General features: G+C 37.9%; 1 protein-coding gene across 1 annotated transcript in view; it reads right to left on the bottom strand.

Moving 5' to 3' along the window:
- Positions 1 to 23,293, bottom strand: part of ABCA5 (ATP binding cassette subfamily A member 5) — a 75,789-nt gene that overhangs the window by 5,278 nt on the left and 47,218 nt on the right. The window contains exons 20-37 of the mRNA XM_047081514.1: positions 22,478 to 22,647; positions 19,587 to 19,714; positions 18,838 to 18,975; positions 15,908 to 16,021; positions 12,696 to 12,866; positions 11,113 to 11,226; positions 10,581 to 10,715; positions 9,031 to 9,105; positions 8,196 to 8,287; positions 6,013 to 6,139; positions 5,587 to 5,704; positions 5,399 to 5,490; positions 4,221 to 4,396; positions 3,086 to 3,161; positions 2,866 to 2,960; positions 1,758 to 1,877; positions 476 to 625; positions 13 to 92 (exon numbers count right to left, since the gene is read on the bottom strand). Of these exons, the coding sequence (XP_046937470.1) occupies positions 13 to 92; positions 476 to 625; positions 1,758 to 1,877; positions 2,866 to 2,960; positions 3,086 to 3,161; positions 4,221 to 4,396; positions 5,399 to 5,490; positions 5,587 to 5,704; positions 6,013 to 6,139; positions 8,196 to 8,287; positions 9,031 to 9,105; positions 10,581 to 10,715; positions 11,113 to 11,226; positions 12,696 to 12,866; positions 15,908 to 16,021; positions 18,838 to 18,975; positions 19,587 to 19,714; positions 22,478 to 22,647 (2,171 nt within the window). The remainder of the gene's footprint in view (positions 1 to 12; positions 93 to 475; positions 626 to 1,757; positions 1,878 to 2,865; positions 2,961 to 3,085; positions 3,162 to 4,220; positions 4,397 to 5,398; positions 5,491 to 5,586; positions 5,705 to 6,012; positions 6,140 to 8,195; positions 8,288 to 9,030; positions 9,106 to 10,580; positions 10,716 to 11,112; positions 11,227 to 12,695; positions 12,867 to 15,907; positions 16,022 to 18,837; positions 18,976 to 19,586; positions 19,715 to 22,477; positions 22,648 to 23,293) is intronic.

Here is a 23,293-nt window from a genome sequence, read left to right as displayed (position 1 = left end):
TTCAAATCTTACCTTCCTCCAGCTTAGAAAAAGACTGTGCAAGGGATGGAACATCTTCCTTAGGAATCTTATAAGCCAAAATAGAAGAAAAACTGAAAACAGATAAAATATAGAAAAATTTAAAAATGACGACTAACATGTTCTAAAGTTCAAGCTCTTTAAAGTGCAAAATCAAACTCCAATGATTTATTTTGATGCATATTTAGATAAACACTGTTTTAAATCTTAAAATATTTCCATGCAAAACAACTCTTTGATTACCACTGATATGAGAACTTCAAAAAGTTTAAATATTATTGAAAATTGCAAGATCTAATACTAAATTAGATATAAAACTGCAGTCATCACACTGCATGAATTCACTACTGGTGATAATAACAGACTTTTTTTTTCCCTAATCCTTAATACAATAGCCAAGTTTTAATGATTATTTATTGCTCTACAAAACAAACAAACAAATTTTAAAAATCTTTACCTCTCCTGACGGCTTGCATTTGGGAAAATATACTGAATTTCTCTTTGAAGGCGGTCTACTTCTAGGTTTTCCACCCATTCCTTTAACTTAATTTCCAAAAAGTAGCCTTTTCCAAATTTACTCTTCAGATGCTGGACGGTCCCAATACACCTACAGTTATTTTTAAAAGAAAACTCGGACTTAAGATGACTTGACAGTTTCAAAGTATGATTTCTCACTTAAAGGATGATTTAAATTAAATGTTTATAATGGAATACTTTTAGATTTATAGACAAGTTGCAAATATAATACAGTCTCCATACACCCCTCATCCAGTTTCAATTTCCTTAATATTATGATCTTGTATTACCATGGCACATTTGTCAAAATTAAGAAACCAATATTGGTTAATATTACTATTAACTTTATATTTGATTTTATTTGGATTTCACCCGTTTTTCCACTCATGTCCTTTTTTCTGTTCTAGGATCTATCCAGGATACACACTGCACTTAGTTATCATGTCTCCTTAGACCCCACTGGTCTGTGACTTTCTTAATCTTTCCTTCTTTTTCACCTTTGACAGTTTTGAGATTGGTCAAGTGTTTTGGTAGAATGCCTCTCAACTGGGAATAGTCTGATTATTTTTCTCAGAATTAGACAGGAGTTACGGGTTTTTGGAGAAAATGCCGAGGAGCAGGAGTACCTTTCTTACCACATCATATCAGGGTACCTGATTGCCACGCGACACTGCTCTACTGTGTGGTTACCACCATCCCCTTCCCGTACGTTAGAAGAGACTGGTTAGATCACACTACTCTTGGGAGGTGGAAGACTGAGATCCGCTTCCTGGAGGGGGCAGTATCTCCATATACTGTTTAGAATCTTTTTGTAAGGAAAATTTGCTCTCCTCCCACATTAATTCATTTATTCAGCCACTTATTTATAGGAGTATCAACATGAATTATAAATGCATTTATTTATTTAATATTTTTTATAAGTGTATTTATTTATACTTTGGGTTACAACCCAATACAATGCCTAGCAATCTTTTAAAATAACAGATATCATGCATGAAAAATAACACTCCAAGTTGCTAAATCATTTAGCCAATTACATATGCAAAGTAGTCATTTTTTGGAAATAAACCAACATATTTTCAAGTAATTCTATAGAAAGCTAACTGATTCAAAAACTCAAATAAGGATACTTTTCTTGGCATTTACATTTATTATCGTAAGTTTCTGAAACGGTTATTCAAAACCTACCCCCCACCCAAATGGCATGCGCTTCAGACATTTACCGTAACTGCCCAGATACCATGACAGCCACTCGGTCACAGACAGCCTCTGCTTCCTCCATATAATGAGTGGTCAGAATAGCAGCCCGCTTTTTGTTTTTAAATGCAGTTCGAATTGCTCGCCTATAAAACATAAGTAAAATAAACAGAGAAAAGCAACTGAATGCTAATGAAAATCCAACTCTCTGGTTAATTAGAATTTATCAAATATCAACTGCTGCAGTTAATATACACTGCCCAACTACGATTCTTCTAATTTATTTTCCTTTATTTTGGAAAGTTTGACAAATAAACAGAAACTCCATGATTTCAAATATTTCTCTGCATTAAAAAATAAATTATAAAATTTGATGCTTTTTCACATTTTAACAAAAATTGCCATAGAATCATAGGGAAAACTTAATATGCATCTCTACACCAAACCTCACATTTTATAGACATGGAAATCTAGGCTCAAAAAGTTGGCCAACTAATTAGCACTATGAATTCCTAAGAGTTCCAACATAAATTCAAGCCAATGTTATTATGAGAATTATAATTTATATGTTAAATGACTAGGAAAAAAATCTTCTAAAGGCTATTCAGAAAGCAGTACTCTATATTTGAATAATCACCCATATACTCATTTTTGTTCTGGAATAAATAAAATATTACTAATATTTCATGAAAGTATGAAGTATGATAAAGTTTAAAAGTTCATGGGATTCTCCAGAAATCAAAACATTCAATTTTTAATTATCATTTTGCCATTTGCATAGGATTTTAACTCAGTGTGAATATGTATATATAAATAACACAAAACCATTAATTATAATAAAGTATTCTTTTACTCCAAAGTATGATACAGTGTAATGCGTCCCCAGTGTCTTTATTAGTTTTCTTTATTTTTGAGAGGCAGAGAGAGAGAGAGAGAGAGACAGAGCGTGAGTGGGGGAGGGGCAGAGAGAGAGGGAGACACAGAATCCGAAGCAGCCTCCAGGCTCTGAGCACAGAGCCCAACGCAGGGCCAAACTCACAAACTGTGAGATCATGACCTGAGCTGAAGTCGGATGCTCAACCAACCGAGCCACCCAGACGCCCCTGTCCCGAGTGTCTCTAATGTCATACTCACCACATGTGCTGTTTGGCTTTAGGGTCCATACCCGTAGATGGTTCATCTAGCAGAGTAATGGGAGGGTTCCCCAGCATACTCAGGGCAAAACACAACTAGATAGAAAGGAAAGAGGGGGAGGGGGACTAATAAGCCTTCACATAAGAAATTTGATCAAGACAGTATCAGGCTCTAAACTGATCAATAAAACATACACATATCTGTTGTTCAATAAAAGTACCTTTCGCTTGATTCCTGCAGGTAGTTTCTTTACAGTTTTCTGAAGATGTTCTTTTAAATCAAGTGCATTCGTTATCCTGCAAAACAGGTAATACAAAATGAGTGTATTATCAGTCATTGTTTGTGATCATTCACAGTCTTTTTTCTAGAACACTCAGTTGAAGGGGTGCCTGAGTGGCTCAGGAGGTTGAGCACCTGGCTCTTGATTCAAGTGATGATTTCACAGTTTGTGGGATCAAGCCCCACATCCGGCTCTGCTTGGGATTCTTTCTCTTCCTAGCTCTCTGCCCCTCCCCCACTCATGTGCATGCACACACACACGTGTTCTCTCTCTCAAACACAGATAAACATTAAAAACAAACAAACAAAAAGAACACTCAGCTGAAGCTTACTATATAATTAGACCTCTAATTTACATCATTTTAAACAAATTACTATCTTGACAAAAAGGTTCACTTTAAAATAAGTTTTGGGGCATCTAGGTAGCTCAGTTGCTTAAACATCTAACTTTGGCTCAGGTCACGATCTCACAGTTCGTGAATTTAAGCCCCACATCAAGCTCTCTGCTATCAGCACAGAGCCCGCTTAGATCCTCTGTCCCCCTCTCTCTGCCTTCCCCCATTTGTGCACGAATGTGCTTTCTCTCAAAATAAACATTAAAAAAATCTAATTAAAATAAGTTTCATGACATTTATAGACACATTCATTCTGTAATGAGAAACAGAAAAATTACCTTTTTATTTTCATAACTATCATAATTCTGTAAAGAATATATGAAAAAGTAATGACCATTTTCAATGAAAAGTATGATCCACAAAAATGTCTTTAAAAATTAAAACTTTTGGGGCGCCTGGGTGGCGCAGTCGGTTAAGCGTCCGACTTCAGCCAGGTCACGATCTCACAGTCCGTGAGTTCGAGCCCCGCGTCAGGCTCTGGGCTGATGGCTCGGAGCCTGGAGCCTGTTTCTGATTCTGTGTCTCCCTCTCTCTCTGCCCCTCCCCTGTTCATGCTCTGTCTCTCTCTGTCCCAAAAATAAATAAACGTTGAAAAAAAAATTTAAAAAAAAAAAAAAAATTAAACTTTTAAAATGTGAACTGTACACCTTTCTCTGGGTAATAAAAAGTTTCCAATTTTACCGATTTATGATTTCTTTCACGTCACTCGTGCTCATTCCTTTTACAGCTCCGTAAATTTCAAAATGTTCCTGCAATGTAATGTCTGGCCACAGTGGGTTTATCTGAGGACAGTATCCCATATACTTAATGGAATCATCATCTTCAGTTGGGTCTGAAGAATAATCTCCTAGAAATACCTACAGAAATACAAACCAATTTTAAATAACTTTTTGCTTAATTTACATTGTAAAGGAATTGGTAGGTGAATTAATTCAAACTCCTTCCTAGAATCAAGGTAATAGTAAGTCAAATTTTTATTCCTTCTGATGGCGAAAGGACATACATAGCTAAGTCAGAGTTCAGTGACATGGCCCAATGGGGCGATTAGCTTGACTGATGGGGTACCTGGGTGACTCAGTCAGTTATGCGTCCGACTTCGGCTCAGGTCATGATTTCACAGTTTGTGACTTGGAGCTCTGCATCAGGCTCTGTGCTGAGAGCTCAGAGCCTGGAGCCTGCTTCAGATTCTATGTCTCCTTTTCTCTCTGACCCTCCCCCACTTGTGCTCTATCTCTGTCTCTCAAAAATAAATAAATGTAAAAAAAAAATTAAAAAGAAGCAGGAATGCGGCTTGATTGAAAAGGTAAACTCCAATTGTAACTAGGATGATCAAGGGACCTCACTGGAAGGTGACCTCTGAGCCATGGAGGTAAGCAAATTTCACTGTTTGGATTTCTTCTGGGTAAGGAATACCCAATATAAGGAACCGCTAGAGCAAAAACCCAAAGAAAAGGGTATGCCTGGCATTTTCCAGGAAATCAATGGGCCAGAGCAGAAGACAGGATCAGACAGTGTTGTGGTTTCCACAAAGTGGTGATAGGCTACAATCAAAGGCTAACTGATGGCAGGGTCAATATTAGCTCCTAAATCTCCTGAAGTTAGTAAGATGGCCTTCCTCTAAATTGGTGGACAAATCCCCCACGCAAGTAATAATCATAAAAGCAAAAATAACATCTGTGCGTGTATCTGCATGTGTGAAAATTTTACGTTATTTTCAAAGATAACCAAAAATATTATAATTTGATCAAGTTATATTAAAAAATTACTACTGAAAACATTAGATCCTAGTCTGTCATTAAGAAACTTACTGTAATTAAAAACGTAAATCATAGCATCTCCCACACCCTCATATACCATACCTGGCCTGAAGTTGGTTCAATGTCACCAACCAGAATATTGATAATTGTGCTTTTGCCCGCACCGTTTGGACCCAGTAGCCCCAAGATCTCTCCTAAAGAAATTGAAAGAAAAATCATTATGTGTAAGTCAGACTAAAAATTGAAATTACTCTTCTGGAAAAATTACTAAAGAAAAAACAAATACCAACCTTTTTTCACACAGAAAGAGACATATTTAGTTGCTACTTTCTTTACTTTTCTTGTAAGAAGAAAATCTTTCTTGTCATCATATTCTTTATGCAAACAGCTGACCATAATGGCTGGTTTCTAATAAGGGAAATAGGATTTAAAAAAAGAATAACGTATCAGATACCTATCAAGAAATGACAAGCTGTCCACAATTCATGTCCACGTATCATAAGAACTATAGTTGCTAATAAGGGGCATTATAGAAGTAAATACCCATTTGTGACTAAAATATGGACTTATTCAAAAGTAAGTAGACAAAAGTATTTTTTCAAAGCAAAGACTTTTTCATATAGATTCCTATGAAAAGTATTCTTCAGGTTAATTCCTACACAAGAGAAACTGATCACTGCCCATTTAGTAAGACTTGGCGATACAGGCTGAATTACCTCCTCACAACACTGGCAACTCATTAGCTCTTTGACCTTCAGTCTTTCAGCTTTGACATCTTCATCTTCATCCTCATTGTTTGGTGGTTCTGGAGACTTCCTATTTTTGGACTTTGTTGAAAGGGTCCTAAACACATAAAGACAGTGGTTTTTCAAATAATTAAAATAGCAAGACATTCCAGCCCTCCATGGAGAAAAGACTGAAAAAATATACCAACATGAGATGAGTGGTTCTCTCTGAAAGGTGAAGTCACAGAACTAGTTTCACTCACTGAAACCGTCTGGATGATGTCGTCTAAACTCATTCATTTCTTCAACAATATTATTTATGATCAGTATGTGTCAGGCACTATTTCACACAAAGATAAAGAAACTAAAAAAAGGATGTATCCATCCCTCGAAGATTTTACAGCCTGGCTGTAAATGACATGACCCGGGCAGAGCAGATGTGGAGGGCTGAATTCAGAACTCATAGAAACATCAGAAAGGTAGGCAGAGAAAAAAGTGCTTCCAAGGAAGTTTTGAAGAATAAGAGAGGTAAAGAGGGAAACAGGAGTTGACATTATGGAAAACAGAGGAAGAAGAGAAAAGCATAAGGAGGAAGAAGTCAATCATACTAAAGCAACAGATTAGCTGAATAAGTGGAGCCTACTTGATGATACACAGAGGAAGTCATTAGTTACCTTGCTGAAAACAGAATCAGCAGAGGATCAAGCGCAGAACCAGATTACAGGAGTTAAGAAGTGAAAGGGAGGTGAGGAGCTGGAGGTGGAAGTTTCTCAGCTATGAAAGTTAACAGGGGACAAGAGCTAGAGGGATACAGGTTTAAATGAGATTTGTGAGTTCTGATTTCTATTACTTTGTTTTATGGGAGAAAGGTGACTGGCCCCCTCCCCCCAAAAACCCTATTTAGATCCAAAAGGGAAAGACACAGAAAGAGAAAATAAATTGGACAGAGCAACATCTTTAAGGAGACACAATAACAAAGGCATGAATAACAGGAGAGGTACTTCTCTCTCTGGGACCAGGAAAAGGCAAAGGTGATGTAAGTGTGTAAAAATTTATAATTTATAATTAAGTGAGACGGCAAGATCATCCACTGAGAAGTAGAAAATGAAGTGAGAAGGACTGGAGAATTTGAGGACTACAAAGAAGGCTTGGGCTAACGATCGAAAAGTGGTAGGAAGAAAATGGGATAACTCGTGTTAAAACAAAGCTGAGTCTACATGGGATAAACGTGGTGTTAGCAAGCTGCACTTTTATGTCAATTTTCTCCAGCCTGTAATTAGACTTACCAAAAGTTATGATTTTTCGCGGATGGGTGAAAGAGATACAGAAGTGGAATACAGGGTGCTGAAAAAGGGTGAAAAAGGGTGAGAAGGATGAAGCCGAACAGAGAAAAGGTGGAAAAGGCGATTAGCGGAAACATTTGAAGAACAGAAAAAACTCAGGGGCAGAGACCATAGCAGAAAAGTTCAGTGAGACTAACAAAACAAAAAGGCCGGAAGATGAAGTGTTCCTGGAAGCATGGGACACAGAGGAGGTGAAGTGCGGTGATGGCAGGGCTCCGACCCAAATCAACATGGGACACGCAAAGTCACGAGCATGGAGAAAGTCAGAAACTGAGGATGTTACAAAGGTTCTCTCTGCGGACGCTGATTCTCCCCCAAGACGACAGAAGGAGTAAGAACAAAGAGAAAGGAGAGCCAGATGCTAAGTCCTCAGTGGATGTGGGGAGTAGCCGGTGGTTAACAAGGACATTCACAGCAGCACTGTTCATGATGGCCAAGAGGTGGAAACGACTCAAACGTCCATCAACTGACGAACAGAGAAGTAAAGAGCGGTATCTCCATACAATGTAATACTAAGAAAAGAAAACTGTAACAAAGTACTGCTACACGCTTCAACTTGGATGAATCTTCAAAACATTACGGTAGGAGTAAAAAAAGCCAGACAAAAAGACGATCCCATACAATTCCATTCGTACAAGCGCTGAGCACTGGCAAATCTGCAACAACTAGATTAGTGGACTGTGGTTATACGTGGCTGGGTGGCATGTGGGAGACGGGCCAGTGAGGACTATAAGGATTTTGGGGGGAGTGAAGGAAATTACCTAAAACTAGATCATACACTATGTAAATACCCTAAAAAACATTAAAACTTAAAAAAAAAAAATCACTGACCTGAAAAAGGGATCCTTTCGTATCGACCTGCCTCCATATTTTTTCTCGTAGTACTGTAAGAGGAAAATCCACAGTACGCACTGCAGGTAAGGCTGAAAGGAGAACACATAACAGCTCGTGACTGAATCTTTTTGTTTCCCTGGATCAACAGAACAAAGACCACACACATCAGGTTCCTTACCATCACCACAATAATTAATCACACGTCATATGAGTTAAGAATAAACTTTAAGATTTCAAGGTAGAGTTTTAGCAAAATAATCCGTCACATATTTTTCTGCCTCTGTAAAGTTCACTGGCTATCAGCTTCATAAAATATAATCAAAGGAAAAGAGGTTGGTTGCATTTCTGAAGAAGCCAGAATTATAATTAAATAAAATTAATAACATGAAAGAGACAAGTATATTACAACGGACACTTTCAGGGGCGCCTGGGTGGCTCAGTCGGTTAAGCGTCCGACTTTGGCTCAAGTCACGGTCTCGTGGGCCATGGGCTGGAGCCCAGCGTCGGACTCTGTGCTGACGGCTCGGAGCCTGGAGCCTGCTTCGGATTCTGCGTCTCCCTCTGTCTCTCTGCCCCTCCCCCGCTCACGCTCGCGCGCGCATTCTCTCTCTGTCTCTCAAAAATAAATAAACATTCAAAAAACTAAAATGGACATAGTCAGTAAATCTATTACCACTGAAATGTACATTGACTACCGTTAACTGACACAGTTGACTCTCTGATGTACCTTCACTGTTATGCAAAGGGATAGAAACTAAAAAGAGAGTTACACACATACAACCAAACTGCTCTTAAGGTAACATGTTAACCCAACATTTTTCGTATTTCTTACCGATATAACTGCCACGAAAAGTCTATCCCATGGATTATACGTGTCCTCGTTTTTTCGAACATTCTTCCAAGAAATCTAAGACAAAAAGTTTTGAAAATTTTTATGCTGCTGTGATAGGATGATATAATGGTATTTGGTTTTTGACCTGGTTCCAGGACAGAGCTTTTAACCCCCTGGGAATTTTCTGGTTTACAGAGGTGAAGGGAGCATCTTTTGTTATCTAAAATAAGCCCCTTTCAACCCAAGCTGAGTCTCTGTTACTCAGGTGACTTGGAGGATGGTGCTGGTTTCCAGGGAAACCAACCAAGTGATTACAAGGTGGGAACTTTCAGACTCATCCACTGATCACAAGGGGAGAGGGGCTTGAAGACTGATCAACTCACTGTGCCTCAGTAATGAAACCTCCATAAAAATCTCCATAAACACAGGGCTGGGAGAGCTTCCAGACTGGTGAATGCATCCACACCCTTGGAGGGCAGCAAGCTCCAAACTCCATGGGGACTAAAGCTTCAGTAGTTGGGACCCTTCTGGACTATGCCCCCCATAACTCTTAATTATTCATTTGTATATTCACTATAATAAACTGATAATAGTACAGAAAGTGTTTCCCTAACTTCTATAAGCCATTATGGCAAATTACTGAACCTGTGAAGGGGTCACAGGAACACTGGATTTGCAGCCACATCAGAACCTGCAGACCCACTATTCGGATCTGGCATCTGAAAAACGGGGGGCAAGCTTGTGGGGCTGAGTCCTTAACCCTGAACACAGCCCCGAGTCTGCATTACCTCCAGGTGGTTAAGTGTTAGAACTGCTTTATGTGGGAAAAACTCACGCATTTGTTAGAAATGTTGTAAGTTTTCTTTTAGCTGCAACATGTAGGAATATTTAGATTAAAATGCGTTTTGTTCGGTGACGTGTATTCTCTATGTTAGCTATTAGTATTAACAGCTATGCTTTCTACTTAGATTACAATCCTCCCCATGCCCAAAATATTTCTATCTGGGGATGTATAAATTAAACATATTAAACTCAAGCAAAAAAGAAAGTGGGGGGGGGGGGTTAGTGAGTAGAATTAGTCAGCAATCATCCCTAAATCAGTAATTTGTCAATTTTTTTCTAATCACATGGAATTTTTCCAATTATCCAGGTTTAATAAAAGTAATTTTTTTTCTTTGAAAAAAAAGTCTCTTATACTTTATTTTCTCTCATCCCTTTATAGTACAATACATTATTTAATCCTTGACAAACTCCCCCAAAACATACTGACTGAAGTCAGGTCATACTTCGAATGTATGTCCATCTTTTTGGGAATCAAAGAACAGGGAATGGACACCATACTCCTTGTCCTTTGAGACTTACAGCTTAAAGACATGCTTGAAAAGATTTCACAGTAAACTTAAACTGCTGCTTAATAATATTCAAATCAAGTAAATAGCAGCTAAACTTTTTTTTTTTTTTTTTTTTACTATATTCAGCACAAGAACTAAGATCTCAAAGATTAGGCAGTATTTATGCTTTTCAATTATTAAAACACCTAACAGACCTACCTTTATGAAACAAATCAGACAACCTAGAAGGGGATAGATTGGAATGGCCATACAAAAGGTATAATGGAGAACAGCCGTAACTGTGTATCCCATAAAGAACGTGATTTCGGTGACTGCAATGCAAGCCAATGCTGTCTAAAGAAAGACAATGAGAACACAAGTGAAAAAATGTTTAGCAATTTCATACAAACTCACTTGGAAGTGTGTGCCTCGGCATTTACTATGTCTTTAATCCTCTAATAAGACACGGAACCTGAGAGGATACTTGGCCAGGAGGCGTCAGTACACAGGGACCAGCTCTGTGCAGCTGGGATCCTTGCCACACAGCTCTTACATGCTTTCGGTCCCGTCCCTTCGTGGAATGGATGACGCACAAGACAAATATGTGAAAAGATGCCGGCGGCTAGCTAGCTAAGTCTGTACTCAGGAAATTCTGACACAGCAACATTATGAGTAAAATCTTGAAACAGTTCACAACTTTCAAACAAGTGCGGTCATACAAGTAAGTGAAATAATACAAAACATGACTTACCACAGAATAAATAAATGACCAAAACTCTTTGGTATTCAAAATTTTTTTGAAAGTGAAAGAAGTAACATAGGTGAACAGAATGACTGATGGAACATAACCAATAAGGCAAAAAACCTGTAAAACAGAAACGTGTATTTTTATGTAAACATATGAAAAGCTAACAGTCCATATGATCTCAAACACCAGTCATATCAAATAGGTAAAAAAAAATTTTTTAATGTTTTATTTATTTTTGAGTGAGAGAGACACAGAGCGTGAGCGGGGGGGGGGGGGGGCCGCAGAGAGAGAGGCAGACACAGAATCTGAAGCAGATTCCAGGCTCTGAGCTGTCAGCATAGAGCCAGACGTGGGGCCTGAACTCACGAACCACGAGATCATGACCCGACCTGAAGTTGGAGACCAACCAACTGAGCCACCCAGGTGCCCCAGTCATCTCAAATATTAAGGAATGATTATTCTTCAAGTTTTATTCTCAACAAATCACTCCAAAAACTGAAATTGTGGTTACCTGAGAAATTACCATGCACACTTCTCCTAAATCAATAAAACTCATACTTTTAACTAATTGTAACACAATCCTGAATAAGTAATTCACACCAAACACTATTTGTAGTTCTTTTTTATGCTAAGAAAAATGCTATCTCTAATCATTTTATTATAAAAACAAGTATAATAGCTGGTTACTACTTTATCCTTCTCAATCAACTATGAACTACCATTTCAATATACAACATTCAATATTTTGTAAATGTTTAAAAAAATTATTAATTTATAAGGCACAATTTAATATGTAAAGTCACTATAGCCTCTGGCAAAATTGATAAATTTACATTCAGCAACCCCAGCGTTACTTCTGTTTTCCCTTCTTCCTAATCACTCATACAAAAGGGTCGAGCATCAGTCATGAACATGTGAACATGAATGGAAGCTATATTCTTCCTTAGTATTTTAAGCTGTATTTATAAATTTTTTTAATGTTTTTAATGTTTGTTTATTTTTGAGAGAGAGAGAGAGAGAGAGAGAGACAGAGAGTGAGTGGAGGAGGGGCACAGAAAGAGGGAGACACAGAATCCGAAGCAGGCTCCAGGCTCTGAGCTGTCAGCACAGAGCCCAATGCGAGGCTTGAACTCATGAACTGTGAGATCATGACCTGAGCCGAAGTCGGATGCTCAACCGACTGAGCCACCCAGGCGCCCCTAAGCTGAATTTTAAATTGTGGAATAAAAGAGTTTCTTTGTGAAATTATATTCAAGCAGAGAGACAAGGAGGGCATTTGAAAGAGGGACCGTTTAACTATTCCTGATTACACACCTAGCAGGGAGTCTACAGAAAAGACCACCTTAGTTTCAAGGAATTATTTTATAATAATAGTAAGCTGTGGTTTTCAAAAATCACTTACAGTAATATAAATTGCATCATCAGTATCATACACAATAATTAAAACAAATACTGGTTCTATTTTCTATGAACAAAATTAATATCCAAATTACTCAACTAACCACCTGTCATGTTTATAAAGACTTAAGTTTCTTAAGATAACGTTTCATTTATAAATAGCATGAATATAACTGATGTTAACTTACCACAGAAAGGAACTTTATAGCATAAAAATATAATCCATAATGAAATGCAAATAAACTTCCTAGCATCAAAATAAGAACAAGAAAAAATATGGGGATATCAACAATAGCTTGTCCAATCCAATATGCAGACGGTAAAAGCCCTGAAAGTTTAAGTTGAGTATAAGCTTTGATCTACAAAAAAAAAAGAGGGGAGAGGGAAAACTGATTATAATTATAAACATGTTACAAACAAAAAACTCTAGCAAATTATTGTAGAACTCTTAATTTTACATCAACAAAACAAGTCACATTCCAGGTCTCTAGGTAATAAAAGCCTTCCTACAACTAAATATAAATTCCTTTATAGTCTTTAATCTGGTCCATTATTTCTCAGATGTAGCAATTTCGACAACAGTTTTCAGAATCAGAATACAGTAACACAAAACTAAAATAAAGCAAATGATGTCATGGGGATTATAGCTGCGCAAACAGTAAGCAGCCAAAACACTGTTGCTTTTAAAAATCTGTGGAAATGGATGGAAAGATATGTTTAAACAGAAAATGGATTCTCATTATTTACTTTTTAAAAATTTTTTTAAGTTTATTTGTTTATTTTGAGAGAGACAGAGAGCACAAGCAGGGCAGGGGAAGAGAGGGATGCAGACAGAGGATCCGAAGCAGGCTCCATGCTGACAACAGAGAGCCCGACCCGGGGCTTGAACCCACGAACCATGAGATCACGACCTGAGCTGAAGTCAGACGCTTAACCGACTCAGTCACCCAGGTGCCCCAGATTCTCATTTTTTAATATTACCTTTCATGATAACACTAATAAACTGCCAAGTGTCTTCTGGATTTACAGAAGGCTTTCAGCTTTAGTGGGAAGCTTTGTATTGATAATGCACTTAAGCCTTTTATAAACTCCCATGTAGTGCAAAAAGGTGTTATTACTACATTTTCACATATACAAACAGTAAACTTAAATGATTTGAGTTTCCCTAACTCTCTCATCCTCTCATTATTTAATTTGAAATTTTGAAAACCTTTTATAAATCCAAATACCTAACAATTTTATTCAGTTAATTTTTGACATCTGTAAATGCTTACACTCATAACAATGTATTATATGAAAGGGCTGGTCTTAGAGATAACAGAAGCACGGAATATAAAGTTTAGTTAAGACGGAGAGGAGGAACCGGGGCACGTGGGTGGCTCAGGTGGTTGAGCGTCCGACTCTTACCTTCGGCTCAGGTCATGATCTCATGATTTGTGAGTATGAGTGCAGAGCCTGCTTGGGACTCTCTCTCCCTCTCTCTTTACCCCTCCCCTGCTCGTGCTCTCTCTCTCTCTCTCTCTCTCTCTCTCCCTCTCTCTTTACCCCTCCCCTGCTCGTGCTCTCTCTCTCTCTCTCTCTCTCCCTCTCTCTTTACCCCTCCCCTGCTCGTGCTCTCTCTCTCTCTCTCTCTCTCTCTCTCTCCCTCTCTCTTTACCCCTCCCCTGCTCGTGCTCTCTCTCTCTCTCTCTCTCAAAATAAATAAACATAAAAAAAAAAAGACGAAGAGGAGGAATGATAAAAACAAATGGACAACTTTTGTGTTCAATGAATTATAAGAACAAAAATATAAACTCCAAAATAAGTATGAAAACATAAACAAGTCCAATAGAGTTATTTGGATAATCCATGCTTTTTGTCATTCAAATAATGCAGGTGGGAATGTAAAACAGTATATCCCCTCTGGAAAACAGTTTGGCAATTTCTTATAAAACTGAACACGAAATCACCGTATGACGCTCTAGGGCATTTACCCCAGAGAAATGAAAACTCACATTCACACAAAAACCTGTACGTAAATGTTCACAGCGGTTTTATTCACCATAGGAAAAAACTGGAAACAATTCAGATTCACACCATGGAATACTACCAAAAAATAAAAAAGAATGGACTGGTGGTACATACAAACTGAGTAAATCTCCAGGGAATCATGCTGAGTCAAAAGGCCAGTCCCTCCCAAAAACATGTTGTGATTCTACATATACATTCTTGAAATACTGAAATTACAGAAAGGGAGAACAGACTGGTGGCTGCTAGAGGTCAGGGAAGGGGTGGGTGTGGGGGCTTGAAAAGGGCAATAGGTGGGATCTCTGTGGTGACAGCACTGTTCTGTACCGTGACCGTATCAATGTCAACGTCCTGGGATCTTACTATTATACGACAGTCTGACAAGATGCTATTACTGAGGTGAAGAGAGTAGGGTACACAGGATCTCGTTTTATTATTTCTTACCACCTAATATGAATCTACAATTACCTCTAAATAAATATTTGAATTAAAAAAACATTTTAAGTTGAAACAAAAAAAGAGAAAAATGCAATTGTCTAGGAAATTTTGTATGTGGGTGGTGTGGGGTTATGGATTTTTTAAATTTTCTTATACCTTCCTACATTTTCTAAATTAGCACAATGAATATATATAACAGAAAAAATGAATATATTTTTAAAATATCTCCTGAGACTCATGTATTACTTTTCCACTACAGAAAATTATTAGAAGATGTAACTGTCTGCTATGAGGCTTAACTTCATTACTTGTCACACTGGGTAAATTAAGAGAAACCTGTCTCCACCGAACTAAGAGCAGACATGGAGAGAACGAGAATTTTGATTACACGGGTAAGAGGGACAACCTCGGGAGGGTGCAAGGATAGAGACTGTACAGGGCACCACTTGCCTGAGGACAGGAGAGAAAAGGAAAGGATACCACACCACCCCTGTACACACAGCAATTTTCCCCAGGCTCTGGTGATCACAATCACTACCTATTTTTTTCATTTAACAGAAGTTAAGTATCTTGGACATTCAGTACATTCCATTGAAGGTTAAGGGGGGAAAGGGAGTTTAGTGAACTAATAAGAACATAAGGACCCACTACTAAGAGGAGATGAGACAACACGGAACATGGCACATGACTCCCATCACTTCCTGACTTACAAAAGGTCGGTACACATAAAACTTACATCACAATGTTGCAAGGATTAACGGATGTAACTTTTGAAGCATGTGACAAGGACTCAAGTAATAAATGATTGTTATTACTCTTACTGTAGTAAATATGTTGACACTCCATCTACTTATTCCTGAAATATGAGGTCTTGCGCTCATGCAAAATAGGTTATTTTTCTTATATGAGATTTCTTATTAACAAACTGTACCTGTAATTTTAACTCAATCATTACCTTATGATTCTCTGCATTTTCCATGGCAAAGTAAGGTGGCATTGCAGTCACAATGATTCCAAGCAAAGCTGCTTGGAAATACAGCTCGATTTTAAAAACGATGTCTGTAATTTCCTGAAAGATAACCACAGAACAAGAAATGAAAGTGAGAGTTACTTCACATCATCTTAGTACTTTCTAAAAGACTATCAAAACCTCTGAAGAAACACACTAGGATATCTACCCTAGGCGTAGCCTATGTGAGGGAATGAGTGGCAGTTATTAACAGGCAGTGACTTACAGGACCAACTTTGCTACTTAGGAAGCAGTTATAGAATCCTGAGCAAATTATGGTACTTCCATTTTCTTATCTGTAACAGGGAATAATGCAGCATTTAAATTAAGCTTCCCCATTTAATTAAAAATCATAATGTGCATGAAAAAGCAGTTTACATGTCCACCAGCCGTCCTATGCAATGAAAAGGACCACGTCAGAATGATTTCTGATGCACTCACTGGTTGTGATGACTGAGCCATCTGGGATCTCGGGGCCCTCTTCCGTTGGAAAAAGCTGTACTTTGGAACCAGCTCAGCCTCCTGGAAACAGGAGTTTCTTCTCCCCAGCAGGGAGGACTAGAATTCCCACAGGTCCCGATGGTTCCTAGCTAAGAGCCAAGTACGGAAGGCAAACTTCTCCGGACAACCTACGTAAACAGCTGGGGCCCCAAATGTAAGTCACCCAGAACCAAGTTACTGTATCACCCTGCCCTCCACAAGGCCATTTTCTTACCCGTATTCTGTGAAAGATACACCTGTGGGACAGGGAAGGTCCTCTGCACTAGGAGAGAACCCACACTACGTCTAGTAGTCACCCCGGCCCTGGCACACCTCCCTGCAGGACGATGTGGAGACGGAAGGCATCTTGTCAACACTGGCCTTCTCAGTTTTTAGCAATAAAGCCAATTCTTTCATTCATGTCACATGACATTGTAGAATTTGTCCCAAACTATGGTAATTTATAGTGGAAGACCCAGACGGAACCAATAAATATATAAACTAGATGGTACAGTAAGTGGAGATTAGTAAGAATATACTTGTATTCAATCACACAGAATCTGACAAAGGAAGGGAAAAAATGTGGAACACTAGTAAGACTATTGTCTATGAACTGAGCTTTTTAAAAGTCTCAGTTCTTTCCTTCTGGTTTTAAAAAACAGTATGGTTATATGTCCGTGTTTGATGAAAAATATAAGTTGCAAGATCTTTTTTAATAGTCATGGATACATACCAATGTAGTAACATCATAAAAACATACACGGGAATTATAAATTTTGAACTGTGGTTACTTCACGGAGAAGAGAAGGAAACAAGATTAGGGAGGAGCACACTGGAAGTTTCAATTGTATCTTTAAAATTTTATTAAATTAAAAAAAGTGTAACAAGGCATTAACATTTGGAACATTTGAGTAGTAGATACATGCCTATTTTCTGCAGGTCTGGAATACTTCACATTAAAGAAAATCACAGAGGATGATCCATAACTGGTGATTTCAGTATCACCTATGTACTGGGACTCCCAATATTTATTTCTGGTTCAGAAATTTCTCCAGGTTAACTCATCCAGATGCCTCCTACATGTCCCATCAGGCAAATGCCACAAGGATCACCAATAACTCCGTACGCTCAAGACTGAAATGAGCGTCTCCGTTCACCAAACAAAACCAAACTCTCTCCTGCCTGTATTCTCAAAACTGGTGAACAGTACCACCATGCACCACATTACCCAAAACCGTAAGACACACGACTCTTCTTTTCCTCACCTCACAAACGCAACAATGATGAAGTATGACAGATCTTTTAACATCTTTTTGATTCTATCGCTATTGTTAAGCCACTGCATTAACTCAGTCACTCATCATCTCCTCTCACCTGAACTATTTAGTAAAACAATCTCTGATCAAATCTAAGTTTCCTTCCTTTTGCCACCACCATTCACCCCAGAGAAACTGCTCTCCACCCTGGTGCCAGTGATCTTCTAAAAATGCAAATCTGATGTTTAAGTAAAACTATACCAAGAAGAGTACTCACCTTCAATGTGATCTCCATTTCAAGACGGCAAAACATTACAGCAAACTAAACAAGTTTTAGGTGTAGATTATACAGCCACAAGGTAGAAACACAAGGTAGATTAGTGGCTGGCTGGGAGTAGGGATGGGCGGGGGGGGGGGGGATAGGGGGTGATTAACTAACAGGAACAAGGGTTTCCTGGGGGGCCGGGAGGAAGATAAAACCTAGAACTGGCATGGTGATGGGTGCAGAACTCTATGAACATAATAAAAACCACTTAATTGTACACTTAAATGAGTTAATTCATAGTATATGAAGTATATCTCAATAAAGCTACTTTAAAAAAGTATAGCAATAGAAAGCAAAAAAAACCAAAAAACAAAAAACCTGCCATTACAGAAAGCATTACAGAAAGGTATTTGTCCATTTATTTTTCAATATGTGAAAAATAAAACATAATGGCGAGAGAACAATGTTGACTATTCTTCTAAAAACTTAAGTTAGTTTTCACTTTCATAACCCAACAGTCCTATCCAGAGGGAAAATGACTGTATGGATGGCTTCTCAAGGTTCTTTCAGTACCCCAGGAGGAGATTTTAGATGAACAATGTTCATTTGTAAATTATCTTAATTTTTCTTCGACGATGAATACAAAAAATACGTATGCTTTACAAAATATCAGTACCAAGACAGAATTTCCTTGCTTGAAGCAAACCAATACTGGGCAGTCCTAAACCCAGATGAAAACCATCCCCAAGTTTCAATAAGACTAAGAACTGTCATATGATGAACATCTACAGATTTCATTTGTATTAACACTTGGCTTTTACTACACACACACACACACACACACACACACACACAAATTTTTTAAGTTTGCTTACTTGAAAGAATGGAGTATTCCAAACCTGGATGCTTTCAGTCACATTTAAATGGTAAAGATAATAATTACTAATAATATTCATCAATACAGGTAAAGAACAAACCATAGTACTGTTGAAAACAGCTGTAAAAACATAGTCCTAAAATTAAAAAGAGAGTTATGACATTATATGAAACATATTGCTACCAAGCTTTTCTCACAGACTAAGCTAATCCTCACTAACTAAAGTTGATCGAACAAATTATAGAAATCATATTCAATAAGGACAGAGAGATAAAGATAACCTGGCTTGGAATCTATAAATATTTTGATGTTTTAAACAAATTAAATTACTTGTAGTTTTATAAATTGGTCATTCAGCAGGTCATAAAACACATGATAAACACAGCTAGCTATTTCCAAAAGTAAATTCTAATTTCTAACTAATGAGGTCAAGCCACCAAATGATTAATTAAAAAAAATTTTCTTAATGTTTTATTTATTTTTGAGAAAGAGACAGAGTATGAGCGGGGAAGGGGCAGAGAGAGAGGGAGACACAGAATCCGAAGCAGGCTTCAGGCTCTGAGCAGTCAGCACAGAGCCCAATATGGGGCTTGAACTCGTTAACTGTGAGATCACGACCTGAGCTGAAGTCGGACACTTAACTGACTGAGCCACCCAGGCACCCCAAGCAAATGATTAATTTTAGAGAAAATATCTTAATGTTCTATAACTTTCAAATAGGTATTCATTCACACACATTCCTCTTACCTGTTCTGAATACATCACATTTAAAGCTGCACTATGGGGAGCAGCGGACACATAGTCACTGTCATTAAACATTGTCACCATTATGTTCTGGTTTGTGAAAAAGCTAATAACATCGCTGATATCGGAGTCTGGTGTTAGAAAATAAGCAAATAACAAAGAATCAGTTTAAATGAGAAACAGACACAGACTTTCAATAACATTGGAAAGAGCTTTTTTGAAAAAAAAAATTATCTTCATTAGATAAAGCATAATTAAGAACAATGGCTCTGGAGCCCGTCAGCCTGGATTCAAATCCAAACCAATATATACACAGGCCTTAAAAACAGAACCCGGCACACAGCAACTGCACAAATTTTAGCTGAAGCTGCTACTATTAACGTTGAAAATGTATCTAGAATACATGAAATTTGGTTACGTTTTGAGAATTAAAATCTATCTGGCAATCTTATGTAACAAGATAACCTACTGGGCTCAGAAAGATAGAGACAGGCAGGGTATGGAGTAAGGTAAGATCACTCTTTTTTTTTTTTTTTTTTTAATTTTTTTTTTTTTTCTTTCTTTCTCAACGTTTTTATTTATTTTTGGGACAGAGAGAGACAGAGCATGAACGGGGGAGGGGCAGAGAGAGAGGGAGACACAGAATCGGAAACAGGCTCCAGGCTCTGAGCCATCAGCCCAGAGCCTGACGCGGGGCTCGAACTCCCGGACCGCGAGATCGTGACCTGGCTGAAGTCGGACGCTTAACCGACTGCGCCACCCAGGCGCCCCGGTAAGATCACTCTTTAGAGGATTTCTGTCTGCTCTGAGCTGACACACCTTATACATGTCTTACATGCCTTAACTGTCTTAAAATATTAAAACACATAATCAGGTGTCCATCTATATTCTTTAAATTGCCTGGAGCCAAGGAAAAGACTGTGAATCCTGTCTGAGGTTTAAATCTACACCAACAGGTCTGATGAATGGAAACAGTTTCTTCTACATCTTCACAAAGGCCAGAAAGGACAAATGAGGCTTTGAGGGAAATCAAAACCAAACAAAGGAAAACACTATCAGTAACTGAAAACAGTATGGCAGGTGGATCAGACTCAGCACCAAACTTGAGTGTCAGAGGAAATGGTGCTCTTAGTGCTTTCATTGGTGCTTTTTTTTTTCTTTAAATTTTTTTTTTAATGTTTATTTATTTTTGAGACAGAGAGAGACAGAGCATGAACGGGGGAGGGTCAGAGAGAGAGGGAGACACAGAATCCGAAACAGGCTCCAGGCTCTGAGCTGTCAGCACAGAGCCCGACGCGGGGCTTGAACCCACCGACCGCGAGATCGTGACCTGAGCCGAAGTCGGACGCTCAACCGACCAAGCCACCCAGGCGCCCCTCATTGGTGCTTTTTAAGATACAACATTTACGCTTTATCTAGTGCCTTAAATGACCTCTCATCTCCAGTTTGCCTCTGTGGCTCTATACTCTTGAGAAGAGAGCTACATTATAACTGAAGGAACTGTATCACCTGTGATACAAAAAGCTTTGCAAGGAGCATGGATACAAGCCAATATAGACACAGACACCAGTGATTCCTAAAGGAAACATGGCTTTGTTTAGGACCAACAAAGCCTAGGAAAATATAGGGTACATATGTATGCAACTCTAGAAATACTAGAAAATAACAAAAGGGACAAAACTTTGAAAATACTAGAATTTCTATAGATCGAGAATGAACACAAGGCAGAAAAATTTGAAATACACAATTTCCCAAACACACAAAAAATGTGTATCAGAGTATAAGGCTCCATGCAGTACTATACTTTAACATCATGAAATGTAAATTAAAATCAAAACAAAACTTCTAATGAAAGAAGTAACATCACATTTTCTATTCAAGAGTAGTTTTCTGTCATTCTTCCTCCAAAGGAATAAAGATTACATAATAAAAAGAGAGCCACATTTTAAAAGTGATGATTTTAAGAGTAATTCATAATCATCCCTAACTATGATGATTATCTTAACACGGTCAAAGCTCTTCCATTAATAGTGAATCAGAAAGGAGAGATACTAGAATATAGGTGAAGTGTTGGAAAGTATTAAACCCCAAAGAGTTTGTGAGTTATGTAAATGATCGCATCAAATGCAACTTTCTCACATATTTCAGCAAGATAAGCAAATAAAGCTGCCTTCTATTCTGCTGTCAATCTGCCAGTTAGCTAACCTTGATTTACTCTTCAAGAACCTTGGGACTAAAAATGACCCGTGCAGATGGGAGATTTTGTAGGAACAACTGATCACGTAGGAATGAAATTTTGTACTAGGTTTTAACATTTTGAAAAAGCAGAATTGAGCCTTGCTCAAGGCCATGGTTCTTTAGTTTTTTCATATTTGACAACTAGGTAATTAAGAATAATCAGCAAATCCAAAAATACTCACAACCAATTTAATGTATTTGATTATAAATATTTGTATCTAAGGCAATTTTTCTTAATTCTAACTGATTTTTCAGATAGTCCTTGAAAAACTGCTTAAACATTTCTATTTAGATATAGAACTGCATAAATGTTAACTCTTTCTAAAAAGGATGTTTCAATTCCTGAAGTTTATTTTGCTGGTCATAAACTATGATAGGAAACACACTGCTCGAGAATATGCAGCTACCATTAAAAAATGAAATTTTATTATCATAAACAGTACAAGGTTAGTTTTAAAAACCGTAATCTACATTTAAACCAAAATTTCACTTCTGTAATGTATTACTCAGCATCAGTGATTTTTTTCTTTTAGTTCAGTTTTAAGACAGGCCATGCCTTTACCTTACATCTATTGCTAAAATCCCAATCTCTGACCTATATCCCACCACCCCAGGCCCCAGCCAACACACATTCACAGACCTTCACACACTCTCACCAGTAGAATTTTGAAGAAGCAGAGCTGTTTTGTATTTATGAGGTTTATCTCCAGGTTTTAGGAAATATAGGTCTGGAACAAGTTTGATGGGAACCACAGCATTTTTAAAAGAGCGATGCACCAAAAACATAAAAATCTGAACTGCAAAAAAAATTAAAAGCAGAAGCAACCTGAAAGGCACAAAGACAAAACAAGCACAGGGCACATTAATATAGAAATCTATTTTAAAAAACTCTTCCTTCAAATGACAGTTAAAAGTACTCATGTTAAAAAAAAAAAAAAAAGAAAATTAAAGAAAAAACTTGAAAGAAATAGCACTCAGGAGAATTCTACTCTCCAAAATGATCTCATGACAATACTGGATGGAAAGCCAATATTCAATGACAAAATTAAAACTTATAAAACTAACATCGTAGCCATCCTGAAATTTTTCTAGGGTATGTAAACTTGTGCTTCTAACTTTTAAGAACCCAACATTATGCCACATTTACATCTCTGTTGTCTTGAAGGGACTATCACAGCTCCTGCCCTACATCTGAACTATTTACCCTCCACATGTTTTAGAAAACATGATACAAAAATATTTTATATTTTTTTTTATTTTTATTTTTAAAAAAATTTTTTTTAAGGTTTATTCATTTTTCAGAGACAGAGAGAGACAGAGCATGAGTGGGGAGGGGCAGAGAGAGAGGGAGACACAGAATCTGAAGCAGGCTCCAGGCTCTGAGCTGTCAGCACAGAGCCGGACGCGGGGCTTGAACTCAAGAACTGTGAGATCATGACCTGAGCTGAAGTCGGACGCTCAACCGACTGAGC

The sequence above is a fragment of the Lynx rufus genome, unplaced genomic scaffold, assembly GCF_022079265.1.
Source record: "Lynx rufus isolate CCGP_SWC_20201006 ecotype Redwood Valley unplaced genomic scaffold, mLynRuf1.p SCAF_18, whole genome shotgun sequence".
NCBI lineage: Eukaryota > Metazoa > Chordata > Mammalia > Carnivora > Felidae > Lynx > Lynx rufus.
This window is presented reverse-complemented; position numbering and strand designations above follow the sequence as displayed.